At 39.8% G+C, this 20,100-nt stretch overlaps 1 protein-coding gene across 2 annotated transcripts in view; it reads right to left on the minus strand.

Annotated features, from left to right (window-relative positions):
- rims4 (regulating synaptic membrane exocytosis 4) overlaps positions 1-20,100 on the minus strand; it is a 50,468-nt gene that overhangs the window by 18,654 nt on the left and 11,714 nt on the right. For both annotated transcript variants that reach the window (XM_055867806.1, XM_055867805.1), the window contains exon 2: positions 12,503-12,641. In XM_055867806.1, the coding sequence (XP_055723781.1) occupies positions 12,503-12,641 (139 nt within the window). The remainder of the gene's footprint in view (positions 1-12,502; positions 12,642-20,100) is intronic.

Below are 20,100 nucleotides of genomic sequence, written 5' to 3' on the forward strand. Positions count from 1 at the left end.
TTGCAATTATATTAGCACAGCTGAAAACTGTTGTTCTGGCCTTCTTAAGACTAGTTGAGTATCTGGAGCATGGGATAGATAAAGGCTCAAAATGGCCAGAAAAAAAGAACTTTCTTCTGAAACTCATCAGTCTATTCTTGTTCTGAGAAATGAAGGCTATTCCATGTGAGACATTGCCAAGAAGCTGAAGATCTGGTACAACGCTGTGTACTACTCCCTTCACAGAACAGTGCAAACTGGCTCTAACCAGAAATGAAAGAGAGTTGGGAGGCCCCAGTGCAAAACTGAGCAAGAGGACAAGTACATTAGAGTGCCTAGTTTGAGAAACAGACGCCTCACAAATCCTCAACTGCCAGCTTCATTAAATAGTACCTGCAAAACACCAGTCTCAACGTCAACAGTGAAGAGGTGACTCCGGGATGCTGCCCTTCGAGGCAGCATTGCAAAGAAAAAGCTATATCTCAGACAGGCCAATATAAATAAAAGATTGAGATGGGCAAAAGAACACAGACACTGGACTTAGGAACTCTGCCTAGAAGGCCAGCATCCTGGAGTCTTCACTGTCTTCACTGTTTTGAGATATTGAGAGTACCTCATGTTAAGCTGTAGACCACACTATCTACCAAGAGATTTTTCACCAGTGGTGTAAAGTACTTAAGTTTTTTGGGGTATCTGCACATTAATTTACTATTTATATTTTTGGAAACTTTTACTTTACCTTCACTACATTCCTAAAGACAATAATGCACTTTTTACTCCATACATTTTCCCTGACACCCAAAGTACTCGTTACATTTTGACAGGAAAATAGTCCAATTCACACACTTATAAAGAGAACATCCCTGGTCGTCCCTACGGCCTCTGATCTGGCAGACGCACTATACACAAATGCTTCGTTTGTGAATTATGTCTGAGTGTTGGAGTGTGCCCCTGGCTAACCATCAATAATAAAAAGCAAGAAAATTGTGCTGTCTGGTTTGCTTAATATAAGGAACATTTACTTTAGATACTTAAGTACATTTTAGTAATTCCATTTACTTTTGATAATTAAGTATATTTAAAATCATATACTTTTAAAATGACCACCGCCCCGTAGCACTCACGTCGGTAGCCATGAAGTACTTTGAAAGGCTGGGCTTGCCTCACATCAACACCATCATCCCAGAAACCCTAGACCCACTACAATTCGCAAACCGCGCCAACAGTTCCACAGATGATGCAATCTCAATCGCACTCCACACTGCCCTTTCCCAGATGCTGGACTTCCTGGTGGGCCGCCCCCAGGTGGTAAGGGTAGGCAACAACACATCTGCCATGCTTATCCTCAACACGGGGGCCTCTCAGGGTGCGTGCTTAGTCCCCTCCTGTACTCCCTGTTCACCCACGACTGCATGGCCAAGCACGACTCCAAAACCATCATTAAGTTTGCAGACGACACAACAGTGGTAGGCCTGATCATCGACAACGACGAGACAGCCTCGTTGTCAGAGACCTGGCAGTGTGGTGCCAGGTTAACAACCTCCGATGAGACAGCCTCGGAGGTCAGAGACCTGGCAGTGTGGTGCCAGGATAACAACCTCCCTTAACGTGAGCAAGACAAAGATGATGATCATGAACTACAGGAAAAGGAAGACCAAACACGCCCCCATTGACATCAACGGTGCTGTAGTAGAGCAGGCCGAGAGTTTCAAGTTCCTTGGTGTCCACATCACCAACAAACTATCATGGTCCAAACACATCAAGAAAGTAATGAAGAGGGCACAACAAAACCATCACAAATTTTTACAGATGCACAATTGAAAGCATCCTGTTGGGCTGTATCACCGCCTGGTACGGCAAATGCACCGCCCACAACCGCAAGGCTCTCCAGGGGGTAGTGCAGTCTGCCCAACGCATTACCGGAGGCAAGCTAGGACACCTACAGCACCCGATGTCACAGGTAGGCCAAAAAGATCATCAAGGACATTAACCACCCGAGCCACTGCCTGTTCACCCGCTATCATCCAGAAGGCGAGGTCAGTACAGGTGCATCAAAGCTGGGACCGAGAAACTGAAAAACAGCTTTTATCTCAAGGCCAACAGACTGTTAAACTTCCATCACTAGCACATTAAAGGCTGATCCCTATAGGCATATACTAGGAATTACTGGCCACTTTAAGGAATTGGAACAGTAGTCACTTTAATAATGTTTATATATCTGGCATGACACATCTCATATGTATATACTGTATTCTATACTATTCTACGGTATCTTAGTCACTTAATAATGTTTACATATCTTGCATTGCTCATCTCAAATGTGTATACTGTATTCTATACTATTCTACGGTATCTTTGTCACTTAATGTTTACATATCTGGCAATACTCATCTCATGTGCATATACTGTTTTCTATACTATTCTATGGTATCTCATTCACCTAATAATGTTTACATAACTTGCATTACTCATCTCATATGTATATACTGTTTTCTATACCATTCTACTGTATCTTAGTCCGTTCTGCTCTGACATCGCTCATCCATATGTATATAGTCTTAATTCATTCCCACTTAGATTTGTGTGTATTGGGTATATGTTGTGTAATTTGTTAGATATTACTTGTTAGATATTACTGCACTGTCGGCGCTAGAAGCACAAGCGTTTCGATACACCCGCAATATCATCTGCTAATCACGTGTATGTGACCAATAACATTTGATATGATTAGATCAGATTTTTCCACCTCAGGAGACTGAAAAGATTTGTCATGGGTCCCCAGATCCTCAAAAAGTTATAGAGCCGCACCATCAAGAGCATCCTGACTGGTTGCATTCACCGCCTGGTATGGCGGTGAGTAAGCATTTCATGGTGGTCTACACTTGTTGCATTCGGCGCATGTGACAAATAAATGTGATTTGATTTGAATTATGGCCTTGATTATGATGAAGCAGCTTGACAGGAGGTTGGTGGCACCTTAATTGGGGAGAACGGACTCGTGGTAATTGCTGGAGCAGAATCAGTGTAGTGGTATCAAATACATCAAACATGGTTTCCATGTGTTTGATGGTATTCCATTTCCTCCGTTCCAGCCATTATTATGAGCCGTCCTCCCCTCAGTAGCCGGCTATATAGCGGCTATACGACTGAGCTGATTAATGATTAATTTCTACTCATTAGCGGGTAATCCAGGACTCACTTTCTATAATTAGGAACGCTGTAGTTACTTATTGTTAGATAATAGGGACATTTTGATGGTACATGTGTCCAATTAATTCAGTACAAACAATTAAAGCCACAATCTGTCATTTCAACTGCCACAATGTTTAGTAAGTAGAGGGATGGGGGTGTGGTAATGTAACCACTCTCAAACTGATTGCTATGGGTCACTGAGTATAAATCATAACCTGATAGTACAAAGATGTAATGTGCCTTCAAAAAGAAAGTAAAATGTTCCACATTTTGTTGTGTTACAAATTGGGATTAAAATGAATTACTTTTTTTAAATATATTTTTTTTTACAATCTATACAAAATACTCTAATGTCAAAGTGGAAGAAAATAAACTATTAATGAAAAATAAAACACGAATATATCTTCATTAGATAAGTTTTCAACCCCCTGAGTCATTACATATTAGAATCACCTTTGGCATTAGAGCTGTAAGTCTTTTGGAGTAAGTGTCTAAGAGCTTTGCACACCTGGATTGTACAATATTTGCCCAATATTGTTTTTTAAACTCTTTAAGCTCTGTCAAGTTGGTTGTTGATCATTGCCCAGACAGCCATTTTCAAGTCTTGCCATAGATGTTCAAGACGCTTTAAGTCAAAACTGTAACTAGGCCACTCAGGAACATTCAATGTCGTCTTAGTAAGTAACTCCAGTCTATATTTGGCCTTGAGTATTAGGTTAAAGTCCTGCTGAAGATGGATTTGTCTCCCAGTGTTTGTTGGAAAGCAGACTGAAACAGGTTGTCCTCTAGGATTTTGCCTGTGCTTAACTCTATTCTGTTTATTTTTATGGTTAAAAAAAACATAGACCTTGCCGATGATGAGCATATCCATAGCATGATGCAACCACCACTATGTTTGAAAATATGAAAAGTAATATTCATTGATGTGTTGGATTTGACCCAAACATAATGCGTTGTACTCAGTACAAAAAGTACATTTCTTTGCGACTTTTTTTTGCAGGATTACTTTAGTGCCTTGTTGCAAACATATGCATGTTTTGGAATATTTTTTATTTTGTACAGTCTTCCTTCTTTCACTCTGTCTTTGTGGAGTAACTACAATGTTCTTGATCCATCCTCAGTTTTCTCCTATCACAGCCATTAAACTCTGTAACTGTTTTAAAATCACCATTCGGTCTCATGGTGAAATCCCTGAGCAGTTTCTTTCCTCTCCGGCAACTGAGTTAGGAACGACGCCTGTATCTTTGTAGTGACTGGGTGTAATGAAACACCTTCCAAAGCGTAATTAATAACTCCACGATGCTCAAAGGGATATTCAGTGTCTGTTTTTTACCCATCTACCAATAGATGCCCTTCTTTGCGATGCATTGGAAAACCTCCTTGGTCTGTGTGAATTTTTTCAAAAATCTAAATTTCACTTTGACATTGTGGGTTATTGTGTGTAGATCAGTGGCACAAAATCAAAATTGAATACATTTTAAATTCAGGCTGTAGCAAACAAATGTGGAGAAAAAAAATTAAGGTGTGTGAATACTTTCGGAAGGCACGTTCTGAATATTCAAATGAAAACAAAAACACTAGAACAAGCAACCCCCCCCCCTCCCCCCACCCCTGTACCGACCTTGTTCATTGAGCTGAACATAGGTGCTGAAGACGCATAATGAATTTCCTCCCTGTGTTAAAGTTATGACCTCGATTCCTCGTTTTTTCCCCCTTCTCTCTGGTTCTTCGCTGATCTATTTTTAAAGCACTTCAGGGACAGTCCAAACCAGCTGCCACACATTTGGACAGGCAGTCTTGGGAGAATTCTCACCCTATCTCATCTATCTTCTGCCATCACTCTCGACTCAGGTTCACTGTTTCTTTATCAAATGTGCTTGAAGAAACACGGCCATTCTGGGTAATGAGCGGGATAACAAAATACAGACTGACCCAATAACTATTTTGCTCTCTGTTGCTATTATGCATTACATCCTGTTCCACTGAAATTAAAGTTTTACTCTTGATAAATGAAAATGATTACCCCTATGTCCCTAATGTACCGTATATTCTAATAGGCAATGTATGAACACAAAATATATTATAATTTGACTAACAGGTCTATTTTCATGCATTAATAATGATCCTGTGCCCATTACCTTATTAAAATACACATGCTCAATCATCATGCTTCATTACTTTGCCAGCTGAAATATGCAGAGGTACACTACATGACCAAAATTATGTGGAAACCTGCTCGTCAAACATCTCATTGCAAAATTATGGGCATTAAAAGGGAGTTGATCCCCCTTTACTGCCACTCTTCTGGGAAGGCTTTCCACTAGATGTTGGAACATTGCTGCGAGGACTTGCTTCCATTCAGCCGCAAGAGCATTAGTGAGGTTAGGCACTGACGTTGGGCGATTAGGCCTGGCACGCAGTCTGCATTCCAATTCATTCCAAAAGTGTTCGATGGAGTTGAGGTCAGGGCTCTGTGCACACCAGTCAAGTTCTTCCACACCGGTCACGACAAACCATTTCTGTATGGACCTTGCTTTGTGCACAGGGGCATTGTCATGCTGAAACAGGAAAGGGCCTTCCCCAAACTGTTGCCACAAAGTTGGAAGCATAGAATCGTCTAGAATGTCATTGATGCTGTAGCTTTAAGATATCTCTTCACTGGAACTAAGGAGCCTGAACCATGAAAAACAGCCCCAGACCAGTATTTGTCCTCCACCAAACTTTACAGTCGCACTATTAATTTGTTCTGTGAGCTTGTGTGGCCTACCACTTCGCAGCTCAGACATTGTTTCTCCTAGATGTTTCCACTTCACAATAACAGCACTTACAGTTGCCCGGGGCAGCTCTAGCAGGGCAGAAATGACTTTTTGGCTTTTCCTATGACCGTGCCACGTTTAAAGTCAATGAGCTCTTCAGTAAGGCCATTCTACTGCCAATGTTTGTCTATGGAGATTGACTGGCTGTGTGCTCGATTTTATACACCTGTCATCAACGGGTGTGGCTGAAATTAACGAATCCACTCATTTGAAGGGGTGTTCACATACTCAATCACATTTTAGACTTCCATGTTTGTTTGTTGTGACAAAAACTAAGTCAACATATTTCAGCGACACTGAAACAAATACTAGGGTCAAATCCTGCGATGTGTATCTAGTGTTGTACGCCAGGCATGCTAATGTTTTGGGATTATGTACATATTTTTGAGAAAACGAGAGCCAATCTCACTCAACCTATGGTATATAAAATAGCTTTTGAAATTAGATTGGGTGAGTTGACTGAGAATACATTCTCATTTGCAACAACGACCTGGGGAAGGTTACAAGACATAGGCTTGGTTACATACAAGATCTAAGCAAGCAAAAAAACACAACACAATACAAAATATAAAAAACTTAAGATCTAATCATAGAAATATAAAAAACAAACGCATTATTCCTTAAAAAGGTCCTCACATAGCTGTCTGACTGCATCAGAGGCACCAATTCGTGACATTTAAACCATTCCACAAGCAACGTGCAAAATAGATAAAGACAGATTTACCCAACTCTGTCGAGATCGAAGGAACCTCTAGAGTTTACCGTTCCTGAGATCTTGTCTGATAGCTTGTATCTCTATAGGTTACCAGAGAAGTCAGGTAGGGTGGTAGTTTACACAAGAGGGCTTTATAGACAAAAAGAGCTCAATGCATAGATCTGCGAGACTTCGAATAGGGCCAGCCTACTTTCTCATACAGAGTACATTGATGTGTGCTGAACCTACAGCCCGTAATGAAGCATTATGCACTATTACATACAGTGTCCAGTGGCTTCAATACAGTGGCAGCTGCATTTATATAAATTATATTGCCATAGTCTAAAATTGGAATGAATATCGACTGAATTATTTGTTTTCTGCTATTTACCGTAAGGTACAGTCTATTCCTGTAAAAGAAGCCAATTTTTATAGTTAACTTTTTAACAACACTCATCAACATGTGTTTTGAATGAAAGCCTATTGTCAATCGGGATGCCCAGATATTTATACTTCGTTTAACTTGCATTAAACACTAACTTCAGTTCAACAAAGGCCCTCTGCAGGGCAATAAAGACAGACTGAACGATCCGAAAGAGCCTGGTCAGCCGTGGGGGCAATAGCATACACAAAAGTATCGTCTGCATACAGGTGAAGGTTGAACGCTTTTACAGATGAACCAATATTGTTCATATAAATCGTGAAAAGAACCAACCAAGACGTTAACCTTGTGGGACACCTTCTGTTATGTCCACAAAGCACGATTTAACACCATCAGTAAATACACGGTGTTCTGTCCTATGAATAATTTTCAAACCAGAAACATGCAGCCTGGTTCAGGCCAATTATTGGAAGTCTCTGAATAAGTGATGAGTGACCCACAGTGTTGAAAGCCTTAGACAGGTCAATAAAAAAGGGCCTCACAATGTTTCCTCCTATCCAAACAATTAAAAACGTAATTTAGCAGAAGCAGATATGGTGGTGTACATTTAGAATACATCTTATGGTTAAAAAGGATCTAAGTTGAGTATTTACCAAGGATTCTAAAATGTTTGCTAGGGAAAAGGCCTGGTAATTATTTTGGTCACAAGGGTCACCACTTATGTGAAGGGGTATATGTGCTGCCTTCCAGACCGTGGGGATGATACCAGAAGTAATCGTAAGGGTACAAATATGTGTTAAAGATTCTGCAATCAGAGCAGCAGAAAGCTGCAGCAAGAAGGGATCATGTAAATCTGCCTCAGTGGATTGTTTTTACATCAATCTTCAGCAAGGCATATAGAACATGACAAGTAGAAAGTTGTTGAAATGAAAACAAAGATTCACCAGAAGTTGCCTGATCCTCCATCAAGCCAACCGGGGGCTGGGAGAGGGAGGAGCCATCTACTGACTGACCAGGGTCAGCTAAACCAACATTTCTTTCAAATTAAAATTGTACTGAGATAAAATCATGATTAAAAGCATCACTTATTTAATTTTTCCCAGTAATGATGCCAGAGTCTGACAGAAGGAGGGGAATTCCCACGCTTCTTTGCATTTACTGTTTTAAAAAATTTGGACGGATCACTAACAGTCAGAAATAGGACTTAGAAAGTAGCTGGATTCAGCTTTCTAAATTGAGGAAGTACATTTATTTATCAATTGTCTGAAAAGCTGCCAATCGGCTAACAAGTCTCTTTTTTTGTCTATGCTCAGGCCTGATTTCTCATCATAATGAGATCTGAAAGTTCTATAGAGAATCATGTATTAGCTATATTTGTTACTCTAAGGTGTTTAAAGGGGGCGTTTGTCTCCCTGAGATATAGAAAGAGATGAGAAAATAGCTGCTATAAACAAGTAACCAGAAATTTAAACTTTTCGGTAATAGTGACACTTAGGGAACATGATGCTACAAGAGTCAATTTCCCATACAGTACCAGTCAAACGTTTGGACACACCTACTCATTCAAGGGTTTTACTTTGTTTTTACTATTTTCTACATTGTAGAATAATAGTGAAGGCATCAAACTATGAAATAACACATATGGAATCATGTATTAACCAAAAAAAGTGTTAAACAAATATATTTTTGATTCTTCAAAGTTTTGCATTGACAGCTTTGCACACTCTTGGCATTCTCTCAACCAGCTTCACCTGGAATGCTTTTCCAACAGTTTTGAAAGAGTTCCCTCATATGCTGAGCACTTGTTGGCTGCTTTTCCTTCAATCTGCGGGTCCAACTCATCCCAATCCATCTCAATTGAGTCCTCATCTGAACCGGAGCAGAGGAGGATAGTCTTGTTTGGATTGTATAATGCACTAAGAAATTGCACCCATTTCTTTGCCTTTCAAGCATGAACTTTCAGAGAGAAAACCAAATCAAGGTAATAGCCCATTTTTCCCCCGCCGGTCGGCCCCAAGTCTTTCGACGGCTTGTTTATGTAAAGATGTTATGTATTCTGTTCATGAGATCCAATAAAATATGGTGAACCATCCTCTGTGCCAAAAAAGTAATCCCGACTGTTCAATTCCCTGTAATCCAGCTTCAATGAGGTTGATTTCCCTCCCTGATGCTGTTTCCCCTGTCGGAGTGGCCACAGATGTTACATAACACTACAGTGTGCATGCAGTGGTCATCCCTGGTCCTTTGATGATGGCTCACTTTGCAGAGTACAGAGCTGGCTCACGTTTAGTAGTGCCTGGTAGGCGGCTGTCAACAAGGGAAACTTCCATAGAGGAAAGAAATACTGTATTGTCCTCTTACTCGTAATAAAATGAAAGCAAAAAAGGGCACTGATAATGCCACCCTTTTTTCACTTCTTTGATGTAATGTGTGTAAGCATTGTTCTTTTAATAACACCAAAGGACTAAGACGCTGTTAAACCAGCTACCATCGGTGCTAGTCTGAGCCAGCCAATCCACATGTTTTGTGTGGTATACATCAAAATCACACTGCACCTATCCACATAACATTCCCTATGCTTTTGAAAAAGAACAGCAACATTGGATACACAAAGGCTTAGCAGAGGCCGTTTGCATTCTGACTCTGGATTAGTACTTGTAAGTGCAAATAACTTGTATTGAAATCACACAGTCGGTTCACAACAATTCTTCAGGAATATTTATATTATAATGCCATAAGCCACAACATTTTGGACGGATCTCCTTCAACGATTTTTTTATGTTTTCTTAATTTTAGGCATGAAAGAAGAAAATCATCCAGTGACATGACACTTTATGTTCCGCTTGTTTGTATTTTTATTTATTTTCAAATTGTTTTTGGGATGTTTGTAAATCGGAGCAACCATGATGTCACAATGTAGGCCTGAAATCCAGAACCTGTTTTGTGCTGACATTTCACTCCTCTTACCCCGTGTCATTGCCAAATAGTCTGACCTTTCTGCAATCTCAACGTTCCAAATGCAGCTGGATTTTGTGCACGATCCCTGATTGGTTGTTAAACATAACATAAATAATTCCATGACAATCACTGCACCAAATACCCTAGTTTCAGTCTCCTAACTAGTCTTTCACCTCTGAAGACGAGATACTTCTATGCCAACTTTGGTGTTTTATCTCTGAACACTCAAAGCTTGTTTCTCCACCGACTGTTGGTGGGGAAGTATGGGGTATTAACAACGTTCGGTGGAGACTAGAGATCCTGACCGCCAATGTGTCTAGGCTGAGACATGCCATGTACTGTAGATATCACCACATTCACACCTGACCATTGTTACGGCCCCCATCTCCCTTTATGGTCACAGCCCCCCACCTCTCCCTTTAATGCCCCCCACCACCACCATACACTAATTCTGTCATCAATTCAAGGAAAAGTCACGTGTTTACTATTTAAACATTGAAACATGCTTTTTTTGGGTCAAAAACGAAGAACAAGTGTTCAAAAGTCAGATGATAAAATACAGCATATTTAATTAAATAAACATTTCAAAAAAATAAGTGTACAAGGAAAGCCAAGAAAAAAATGATCCCAAACCCCCTTCCAAAAAAAGAAGTAACTGTAACGGCGGTCCTCCTCCTCTTCGCCCGAAAAGGAGGAGTATTGATCGATCCAAGGCGCAGTGGAGTTTGAACACATATTTATTTAACGAAAACACGAACTTAACTAAACTAACAAAACAACAAACGGTGTAGACAGACCTATACGACGAACTTACATAAAACAAGAAGAACGCACGAATAGGACAATTAGACTACACAAACCGTAACAGTCCCGTATGGTGCAAACAATTACACAGACACGGAAGACAATCACCCACAACGAACACTGTGACAACGCCTACCTAAATATGACTCTTAATTAGAGGAACGCCAAACACCTGCCTCTAATTAAGAGCCATACCAGGCAACCCAAAACCAACACAGAAACAGAAAACATAGAATGCCCACCCAACCTCACGTCCTGACCAACTAACACACATAACAAACTAACAGAAATAGGTCAGGAACGTGACAGTAACGAAATAACAAATAACTGTCAGCTCATAATGGTGCAATACACATTTATAATAAAAATGCACAATATTAAGACATTTCTCAAAAAAACAATGAGGAGTAAATAGTAAAAAGGGTAATGTTCTGTGTGTGTGTGTGGTGTATATATATAAAAAAAAAATATATATATATATATATGTATATATATTAGTTTGGATACACCTATTCATTCAAGGGTTTTCCTATATTTTTACTATTTTCTAATTGTGTAGATACCAAACTATGAAATAACACATATGGAATCATTTAGTGACCAAAAAAGTGTTTCCAAATTCGCCTACAGTTTCCAAATTAACCTAAAATTTAATTAGGAGCTATGTTTTTCATTTTTGAATGTTGGATGCTTGGGAATATTAAAATTGTAATGTGAGTTCCGCAACCTACAAGACAGGTCGGTTGAGGGATGAGTGGTGACGCTCATGAGGAGTGACGTCACCTGTCGGAAGACAATGCTATTCTCCTCGTTCATTAATGATATGTTAATATTGGAATATTGCAGAAAGGCCAGTCTGTTTGGCATGACAACGAGTGGCAAAGGGTGAAATGATAGCGGAAACAAATTGGTACCCAGGCTAGGCCTTTCTCGGCCAATTTGGAAACTGTAGAATGATTTCCCAAAGTCATATCTGCTTCTATTCCATTATGCGCTGTAATTTAAATGCATCATAATGAATGCATCATAATACTTTTGGTAAAAACCTCAATGATCAAACTATCGCAGGTGTTGGAGGTATAATGTGTCCACTCCCAAATCAACAACTGCATTTCATGGCCTATAGCTGCTCTGTTTTACCCTCTAATCCTTACTAATAAAGCAAGGTTCAAAATATAGACATCAAACGTGAGCTAGTAGATTAGTCAGCCCACACTGGGGAGAGGGAAGTTTGACACATTGCATTTCCAAGAGAAAGACAGTGCCATGATTCCACAGGAATTATGGGAGTTTTTTCAATGCTCCGGAGTTGAGCTTATCAGCGGCATATCCAGACACCAAAAAGCTGAACAGATAAACAGATTTTTGAGGAGGGGGGAATTGCATTGAATCAAATGATTAATTAACAGTGATTTACCGCCCGTAAGGGAGGGTGCCACTAGTTACATTATACTTCACTATACTATACTTCACCTCACTTAGCAGATGGTTTTATCTAGAGGGACGTACAGTACAGTAAATGCATACACTTTAAGTATGTTTATGTGATTTGTGCAGGAGTGGACCCACAAGCTTGGCTTTGTTAGCGCCACACGCATACTAACTGATCCACACAGAACCACTGTGAATCAGTGGGCGCCCCAAGTGCTAATGGTGCTAGTTATGTTTTGTACTCACTTGCCCTCTGAGCCGTAGCTGTTCATGCTGTCTTCAATGGACTCGTGGCTGGCCTGGCGTACAGTGCGGCTGGGCATCTCTACAGCCAGTCCCGTCTCAGTGCTCCTTTGGATCCCCTTTAGCCTTCTACCCTCAGCATCTACAATTCACACAGGGAATAGACATGTTTGGTAAACAGAGGTAACACTTTACTGGCTAACTCTAGAGGTCCCGTTGATCTCTAGAGAATTAAGTAAATCTGCATTCAGTTTTTTGGCGCCCCGTAAATGGAATGATCTGCGGAGCTCTCTGCACCTTGACACTCTGGTGCATCTAGGGCAGTTCAAGCTATTAATGAAGTACCTCATTGTTAAGGAATGTGTTTGTTTCTTAAAGGTCAACTGCCCCTTAGAACCAATCTCTCTGGTTTTAAACAGCCAATGTGGCATTGACATGAGTCAGAAACATTCATTATAGTGTAAAAATGTACTACAACGTGTAAATAGGATCATTTTGTTCATACAGTCAGCCTCGTCCAGATTTGGTAACCAACTTACCTGAGGGTTTGGTTTGGATTACAATTATGTCATCAATTTATGCTCCCTTTTGCCTATTAATATGTGGTGGCACCGTGTTTTCTGGGAAAAGCCTGGGAGATTTCGATTTGCATGGCCGCAGAGCTCTCCTTAGGAGGACCAGTGGAATGGTTGAAATGGAGCAAACCCCGCCCACCCAGCTTGATTTGCAATGCACATATTGATCGGGAAATAGCTACTCTAGTGAAAATGGGCTGCCGTAAAGTTCAACAATCAGATGGCCAGGATATGGATTACATCCAACGCTAGATACAAGTTCTGCAGGCTGTCAACCGTCAAACTTGAGACTATACGTGGTGTTGTTGGTGATGGTCAGTTGGTTACGCATGTCTTGTGGGGTATGCATGGGTGTCTGAGCTGTGTGCTAGTAGTTTAAAAAGACACCTCGGTACATTCAGCATGTCAACACTTCTTACAAAAACAAGTAGCGATGAAGTCAACCTCTCCTCCACTTTGAGCCATGAGAGATTTACATGCACATAATCAATGTTAGCTCTCCGTGTACATTTAAGGGCCAGCCATGCCGCCCTGTTCTGAGCCAATTGTAATTTTCCACGGTGACTCTTTGTGGCACCTGACCACCCACGACTGATGGTGTGACAAAACTAAGGCCTGTAGGACCTGCCTTGTTGATAGTGTTGTGAAAAGGCAGAGCAGCGCTTCATCATGAACAAACTTCTCCCCATCTTAGCTACTGTTGTATCAACATGTTTTGACTATGATAGTTCCAGGGTTACTCCAAGCAGTTTAGTCACCTCAACTTGCTCAATTTTCATATTATTTATTACAAGATTTAGTGTTGAGTCATCTGCATGCATAGACACACTGGCTTTACTCAAAGTTAGTGGCGTGTCATTAGTAAAGATTGAAATTAGTTAAGACCTGGATTATGTTGGAGAGGCTTCTATAAAGAACAACCTCTCTTTATCCACAATATAGCAGGGGGTGTAAAGCCTGACACATACGTTTTCCCAGCAGCAGACTATGAACGATAATGTCAAAACCCACACTGAAGTCGAACAAAACAGCTCCCACTATATTTTTATCATCAATTTCTCTCGGCTAATCATCAGTAATTTGTGTAAGTGCTGTGCTTGTTGAATGTCTTTCCCTATAAGCGTGCTGAAAGTCTGTTGTCTGTTGTCTATTTTTAGTTGAATCCTAGAATTTAAACAATAGCTATTGATGACTTCCCAGATGCTATATAGGCCTAAATAGCAATATTGATGATATATGATTGATAAAGTATGGTTACATTTAATTTGCTCTGTTAAATCTAACCTTTGGAATGACTTCGATAGCAACGGTAAATCTATTAAATGGAGATCTCTCAACAATCAATCTCAGGATTGCACATTGATAATAGTCAGTTATAAATATGAAAGCTAAGTAGTGCTGGGCTTGGTTAAAACACTGGACGGGAGACCAAGGGGATAGCTATAGACAGATCAACTCTCCAGTAGAAGGTGCAGCCCAGCCTATTGTTTTCTTGCTTATAGTGGATATTATGTTGAAGATCTGTTGTTTCAAAGGTACAAATTCAACTTATTTTATACTAGGCTATATCAATAATAGGATAATGTTTGCTCCACATACTAGGTCATGAATCACATCCTTGATTTAGCCTCCAACTGCAAACACACTAGCAACATTTAAAAACAGGGCTTTGATTTTTCAAAAGGCAGTATTCCTTAACTCAGACGAAGCATTTTTTCAAATGGAGTTGTTGATGTATAGCAGTGCAAAACTTTCATTTGGAAATCTACAGAATGCCAGAACTGTTGTACAACAAGTGCCAACCACACAGCCACATTATTTACAGTAAAGGCTCTGCCTGCTAAATGTCATTCATTATATTATGAGACCTCTGTGAACTGGAACAATTCATAGTTATTCCTGTCCACCAATGCACAACAATGAATTAAGACATAATGTCAAGGTAATAATAATTTGGCTACCTTGTCCTTGTGCAATACTATAGAGACAAAAGTAGATGTTTTTTTTCTATTTCCAATTCTCAGTAAATACAGCACATATAATCAGATGTTCACAGTAGTAGCCTCACCTACCTAACATTTCTCATTCTAAGCAAGAGACACTTTTTTATGGAGTGCTCCAACAGGCTTGATAAAAAAGTCTTTGACATCGTCAATCTATTATTAAGGACAGGAAAATGTCCCATTTTTACAGCCTGATGGAGCAGACAGAGTGCAATATCAGTTTCAGGTCATCCTAGTCTATGCCTCCATGTTAACTTTGCACTGTGCCATTGTCTCACAGCCATGCAGTACAGTCCTGAACACTATAAACACCTTGCCCAAAGATACAGAGAATTGGTCCATAGTCTTCTGTGCAATAATCATACTATTGAGATTTGATCATTTGCTGCGTGTAAAATAACTGTGATATCTGTACATGGCCCAGTCTTACATAGCAACTCCAGTAGGGGGTGTCAGGGATTAGGTTTTTAATATTGCTCAGATGTGACCCAGAACATTGCTATTTTCATGCTGTTCACTGGGAAATTAAACATAGGCATATTGGGGTTACTCAAAGACTGGTTTCAAATAATTGTGCATTGATACGCATCCTGTCTGCAGGTAACCGAATTCCACTCATTAATAATGGGAATACAATCATGTTCAGCATTCAAATGCTGAATCTTAGACACATTTTATATACTACCTGTTCATGCTGTCTGAAACCATATCAACCCGAGTGTATTATATAAAAGCAATGAGCAGCATGCTGTCCTAACAACATCTCTAAAGCTATGTCTGAAAAAGGACATTCCGCCACAAGAATTACGAAAAGGATGTTGTTGCTATGGGAGACCACACCAAAGACATTCTGGAAGTGTGTCCCGTGGCTTTGAAAATGTTTTAACCCTGTTAACATTTTAGAGAAGGATCATTATGTCTTACTTCTATTCTCTTAGAGTGTAACACTATTTCACCTTTCCAGCAAGATCCAGCTGAACAATAGTGTTATGCACAGCAGGTAGGACTATAATGGTTCTTGCAAGGTTGAGACAGATGTACAGTACAAATGGAATAAGAATTCATATACCATAGAAAGGGACAATAAACATTCAATAAACCCTGAACACAGAGACCTGTTCTGTTGCAAATAGTATAATAAATGACTTGCCATTAAAAACAGTGCTGTAACCTGAAGTAAAATACACAGGCTCATTGATTTCTCATCATAAAAAACATTATTGGTACAATTTTATATGTGCTCTAGTCTATTAACATTCAATTATCTGGCAACAGCTCTGTTGGACAGTCCTGCAATCAGCATGTCAATTGCACACTCCCTTAAAAGTTTAAATATCTGTGGCATTGTGTTTTGTGACAAAACTGCACATTTTAGAGTGTCCTTTTATGGTCCCCAGCACAAGGTGCACCTCTGTAGTGATCATGCTGTATAATCAGCTTCTTGATATGCCACACCTGTCAGGGTGATGGATTATCTTGGCAAAGGAGAAATGCTCACTAACAGGGATATAAACAAATTTGTGCACAGAATTTGAGAGAAATTCCTGGGATCTTTTATTTATTTATTTTACATTTAGTGTTTGTATTTTTGTTTAGTATAGAAGTAATATAACACATTGATCATGTATACCGTATTTAAATACATTTCCATTCTCTGTAACAAATATACACTAAAAAACAGACTCAGAAAGCAATGCATTTTCAGCTGATTACCTTGTTTTGTCATTTCAACATAGGTTTGTTTTCAAGCATCTGCTTTTTTTTTTTTTTACATGAAAAGAGACTTTGTCTTTACTTAGAGGCCTCTAGGAAACCACCAATCTACAATGTTTGCGTATGAAGACAAGAATCGGGACCGTATGACACACATACCTTCCCATCAATGTGAACCAGATTGATAACTTTGGTGTCCAGTCTAATGTAGCACATGCACAAGTAGGTCTCATTACAGAGGTCCCTCGTGTGGGGATATAAATGAAATAGAGCACATTGATTAAGTTGGCTGAATTCATTTAGCACATAAATTTGAAACAGGGAAAGGGAGAGAAGGGGTATTGTTAAAGCACCTGCTGATCACTTTGCTTATTAAATGGTTCACAAGATAGCAGTAGCGGTGCATGGGTAAAATCACTGCTGTGTAGCCAAGCCAAGCCTATGTTGTGATAATTGCATTGTTTGCTCTTTAACCCATACGTTCATACGCCACCATGATATACAATAAGGCCAAGACAAGAAAAAGACAACAGTCACACAGTGGCGGTTTTGTGTTTCATTACAAAACCCGGAGAGCAACATCTGTCCAGTGAAGTCCACAAAGCAAATATCTCATGGTCGAGCAACTTAATGTTTTCGACAGTTTACTAAACAACTACTGATTTAGAACAGCGGAGTTACTGCAAGTCAGCACAAAGTACACTGCCGCAGCTATTCCAGCACCATTTCAACTTAAAAATCATCAAATCAACAAGGCTTTATATGCTTAATTTAATACAGTGAAAACAAACTTAAAGATACTGAAAACTATTTAGTCCAATCAATGTTCCTAAATATTATGTGGCTGTCCATGGTACTGATTTACCTGTGTGTGTGTGTGTGTGTGTGTGTGCGTGTGTGCGTGTGTGTGTGTGTGTGTGTGTGTGTGTGTGTGTGTGTGTGTGTGTGTGTGTGTGTGTGTGTGTGTGTGTGTGTGTGTGTGTGTGTGTGTGTGTGTGTGTGTGTGTGTGTGTGTGTGTGTGTGTGTAGACTACTTGTAGACTAGTTGAACATCAATGCCATCCTCCTCACTTTCAGGTTGGCAAAACGGTCTATGGCTCTGTCAAACAGTGCACTTTTAGTTTTTGTTGTCATAGGCTACCTAGCTTAAATGCTTGCAAGCCTAACTTCCTCGCATGGGAAACAATGAACCAGCTAAGTTAGCTAGCTAGTTAACATGAGCCTAGGTAGGCTACATCTAGGCTACATATTGAACATATCGTCTCAGGCCAGTGGCACAATATATGATTCAGGCACTTGTGAATTGAAGGAAAATTATCCAAACAGTCTTTTGTCTGCAATGTATTTTTCGAAATGTGTCGGACCCCAGTAAGACTAGCAGTCACTAATAAGGATCCTAATAAAAACATATAAAATATATACATTATTTTATCATCTTTACTTTTTATTTGTCAAATATTTGGGGATATTTGGGGCTTTCCTTGGCATCCTTGAACACACGTCACTGCAAAACAGGCACAGGCCTTATAAATGCCTGTGGTGTGATAATCCCATTGATTGAAGAAATACATTCTAGTTTTTTAAGTTGACGAAACTGAAAATTGTATTTCTTATCTTCAAAATCTCATGCATCAGAAACAACATGTTTTATCACTATCTCTATCAACATCTGTATCTGCTTCTCCTCCCATAGAGAATGGCTTGTGAAAGGGATATTTTCTAATGTTTTAATATAATTAAATGTACCATTCCTATCACCTGGGGTGTTATCGATCCCAAACCCCAGTCGTCAATGCTCTTTTTAATTCTGATCATTGATTGGGCCATCATATAGCACGTCATTACTCACTCTGCCATTAATGAACCATTAAGCAGGTGATGGATTGGTGGTGCCTGTAACTCATCAATCCCTAATGATTTCAAGGAATGGTCTGCCAGAGATAAGGGTATTGCTGTAGACCACTCTGCCTCTGGGGTGTCTTCTGTGTTAGATGGTTTGATCAGATGACCCAGGTCATGAGGTTTGAAAGTCCCTGAACAGGATATGCAATCCTACATCTGATGAAGGATATACACAGGGTTTCAGATGTCTGTGATGAAACAGACTCTGATCCTTTGTTGGGAACTCATCCATACACAATATTACAATTTCCCAACCTGTGCAACTCTATTTTGTTGTAACTTGTCTGACTTGATGTAGTCATGCTGGTCAATGGCATCTAAATCAAATACCACGAGTAATAACATCCCATAATACACTAGAAATGAAACTTGACATTGATGTGGAGGATACAGATGCCCTAATAACAATGCTGCAGGAAGGCCAATGGGTTTGGAATGGGCTCATTGTGTTAAGCCCTAAGTAGTCCCATTTTGCAAAGCCGATAAGAGCATGTTATGTAAACGCCTAAAACAAAACAAGCAGCCATCCTAATAGACATTCAAGAGAAACATATGATTTAGGTCTGTCACACAATCCTGGGCCACATTCAGTAGGCAAACGTGGAACATTGCAGATAGAAATGTCATGAATAGGGCCAATATGATTCCTCATTCCACATGTAAGAGAGGCATGTTTGTTCTACATCATATATTTATATCTGAATGTTCCACAGCTCCTGTTATAGGCTAGCTCCGAATGGGGAGGTGTAGCTGTAGCACGCATTTGCTTAAAGGTCAGATCAGTGCTTGTTCTGTGCAGACCTTGCTTTCATAGAACACATGTTTGTGCACATCCACGGCACTGTATTAGCAGGAACAAAGCAAGCAAAGAAAGGAGGACAAGGTGGAGGGGTTGAGGCAGGCAAGCTGCATGAATGGGCTTCACGTGGCCAACAAGAGAACATCAATAGATTGCTAACAGGGTTACTTCATCTCATCTATCTCATGTTTGTGTAAATCAAATATGGATTTGCCATTTTTTAGAGGATTGCTCTAGGATGAAATCTCATACATAGTGACAGATTATATAAATCATGGAGGGATTATACACTTGATAAAGCCTAATATAGTCACATTGCCACTGAGTAACTTCAGATACACATATTTTTTAATTCAAAGTCCATTAGGTGCTAACGGATATTTACCCCCTACACACACATGACAACTTGACAACTTTAATTCCTCATTGTTTAATACAATGCAGACTGCAAGTGCATGGGTATGGGAACTACATTTCTCGAGACACTCTCTCTCTCGTTCTCTCTATTTCTCTCTCTCTCTCTCAGTCTCAATAATATTTTGAGAGGCAGCATCAAACCAGGCTTGACAGTGAGGGACTGGTAAGAAGCATAGGAAGTTCTGAGATTTT

Source organism: Salvelinus fontinalis, chromosome 18 (genome assembly GCF_029448725.1).
Source record: "Salvelinus fontinalis isolate EN_2023a chromosome 18, ASM2944872v1, whole genome shotgun sequence".
Classification (NCBI taxonomy): Eukaryota; Metazoa; Chordata; class Actinopteri; order Salmoniformes; family Salmonidae; genus Salvelinus; species Salvelinus fontinalis.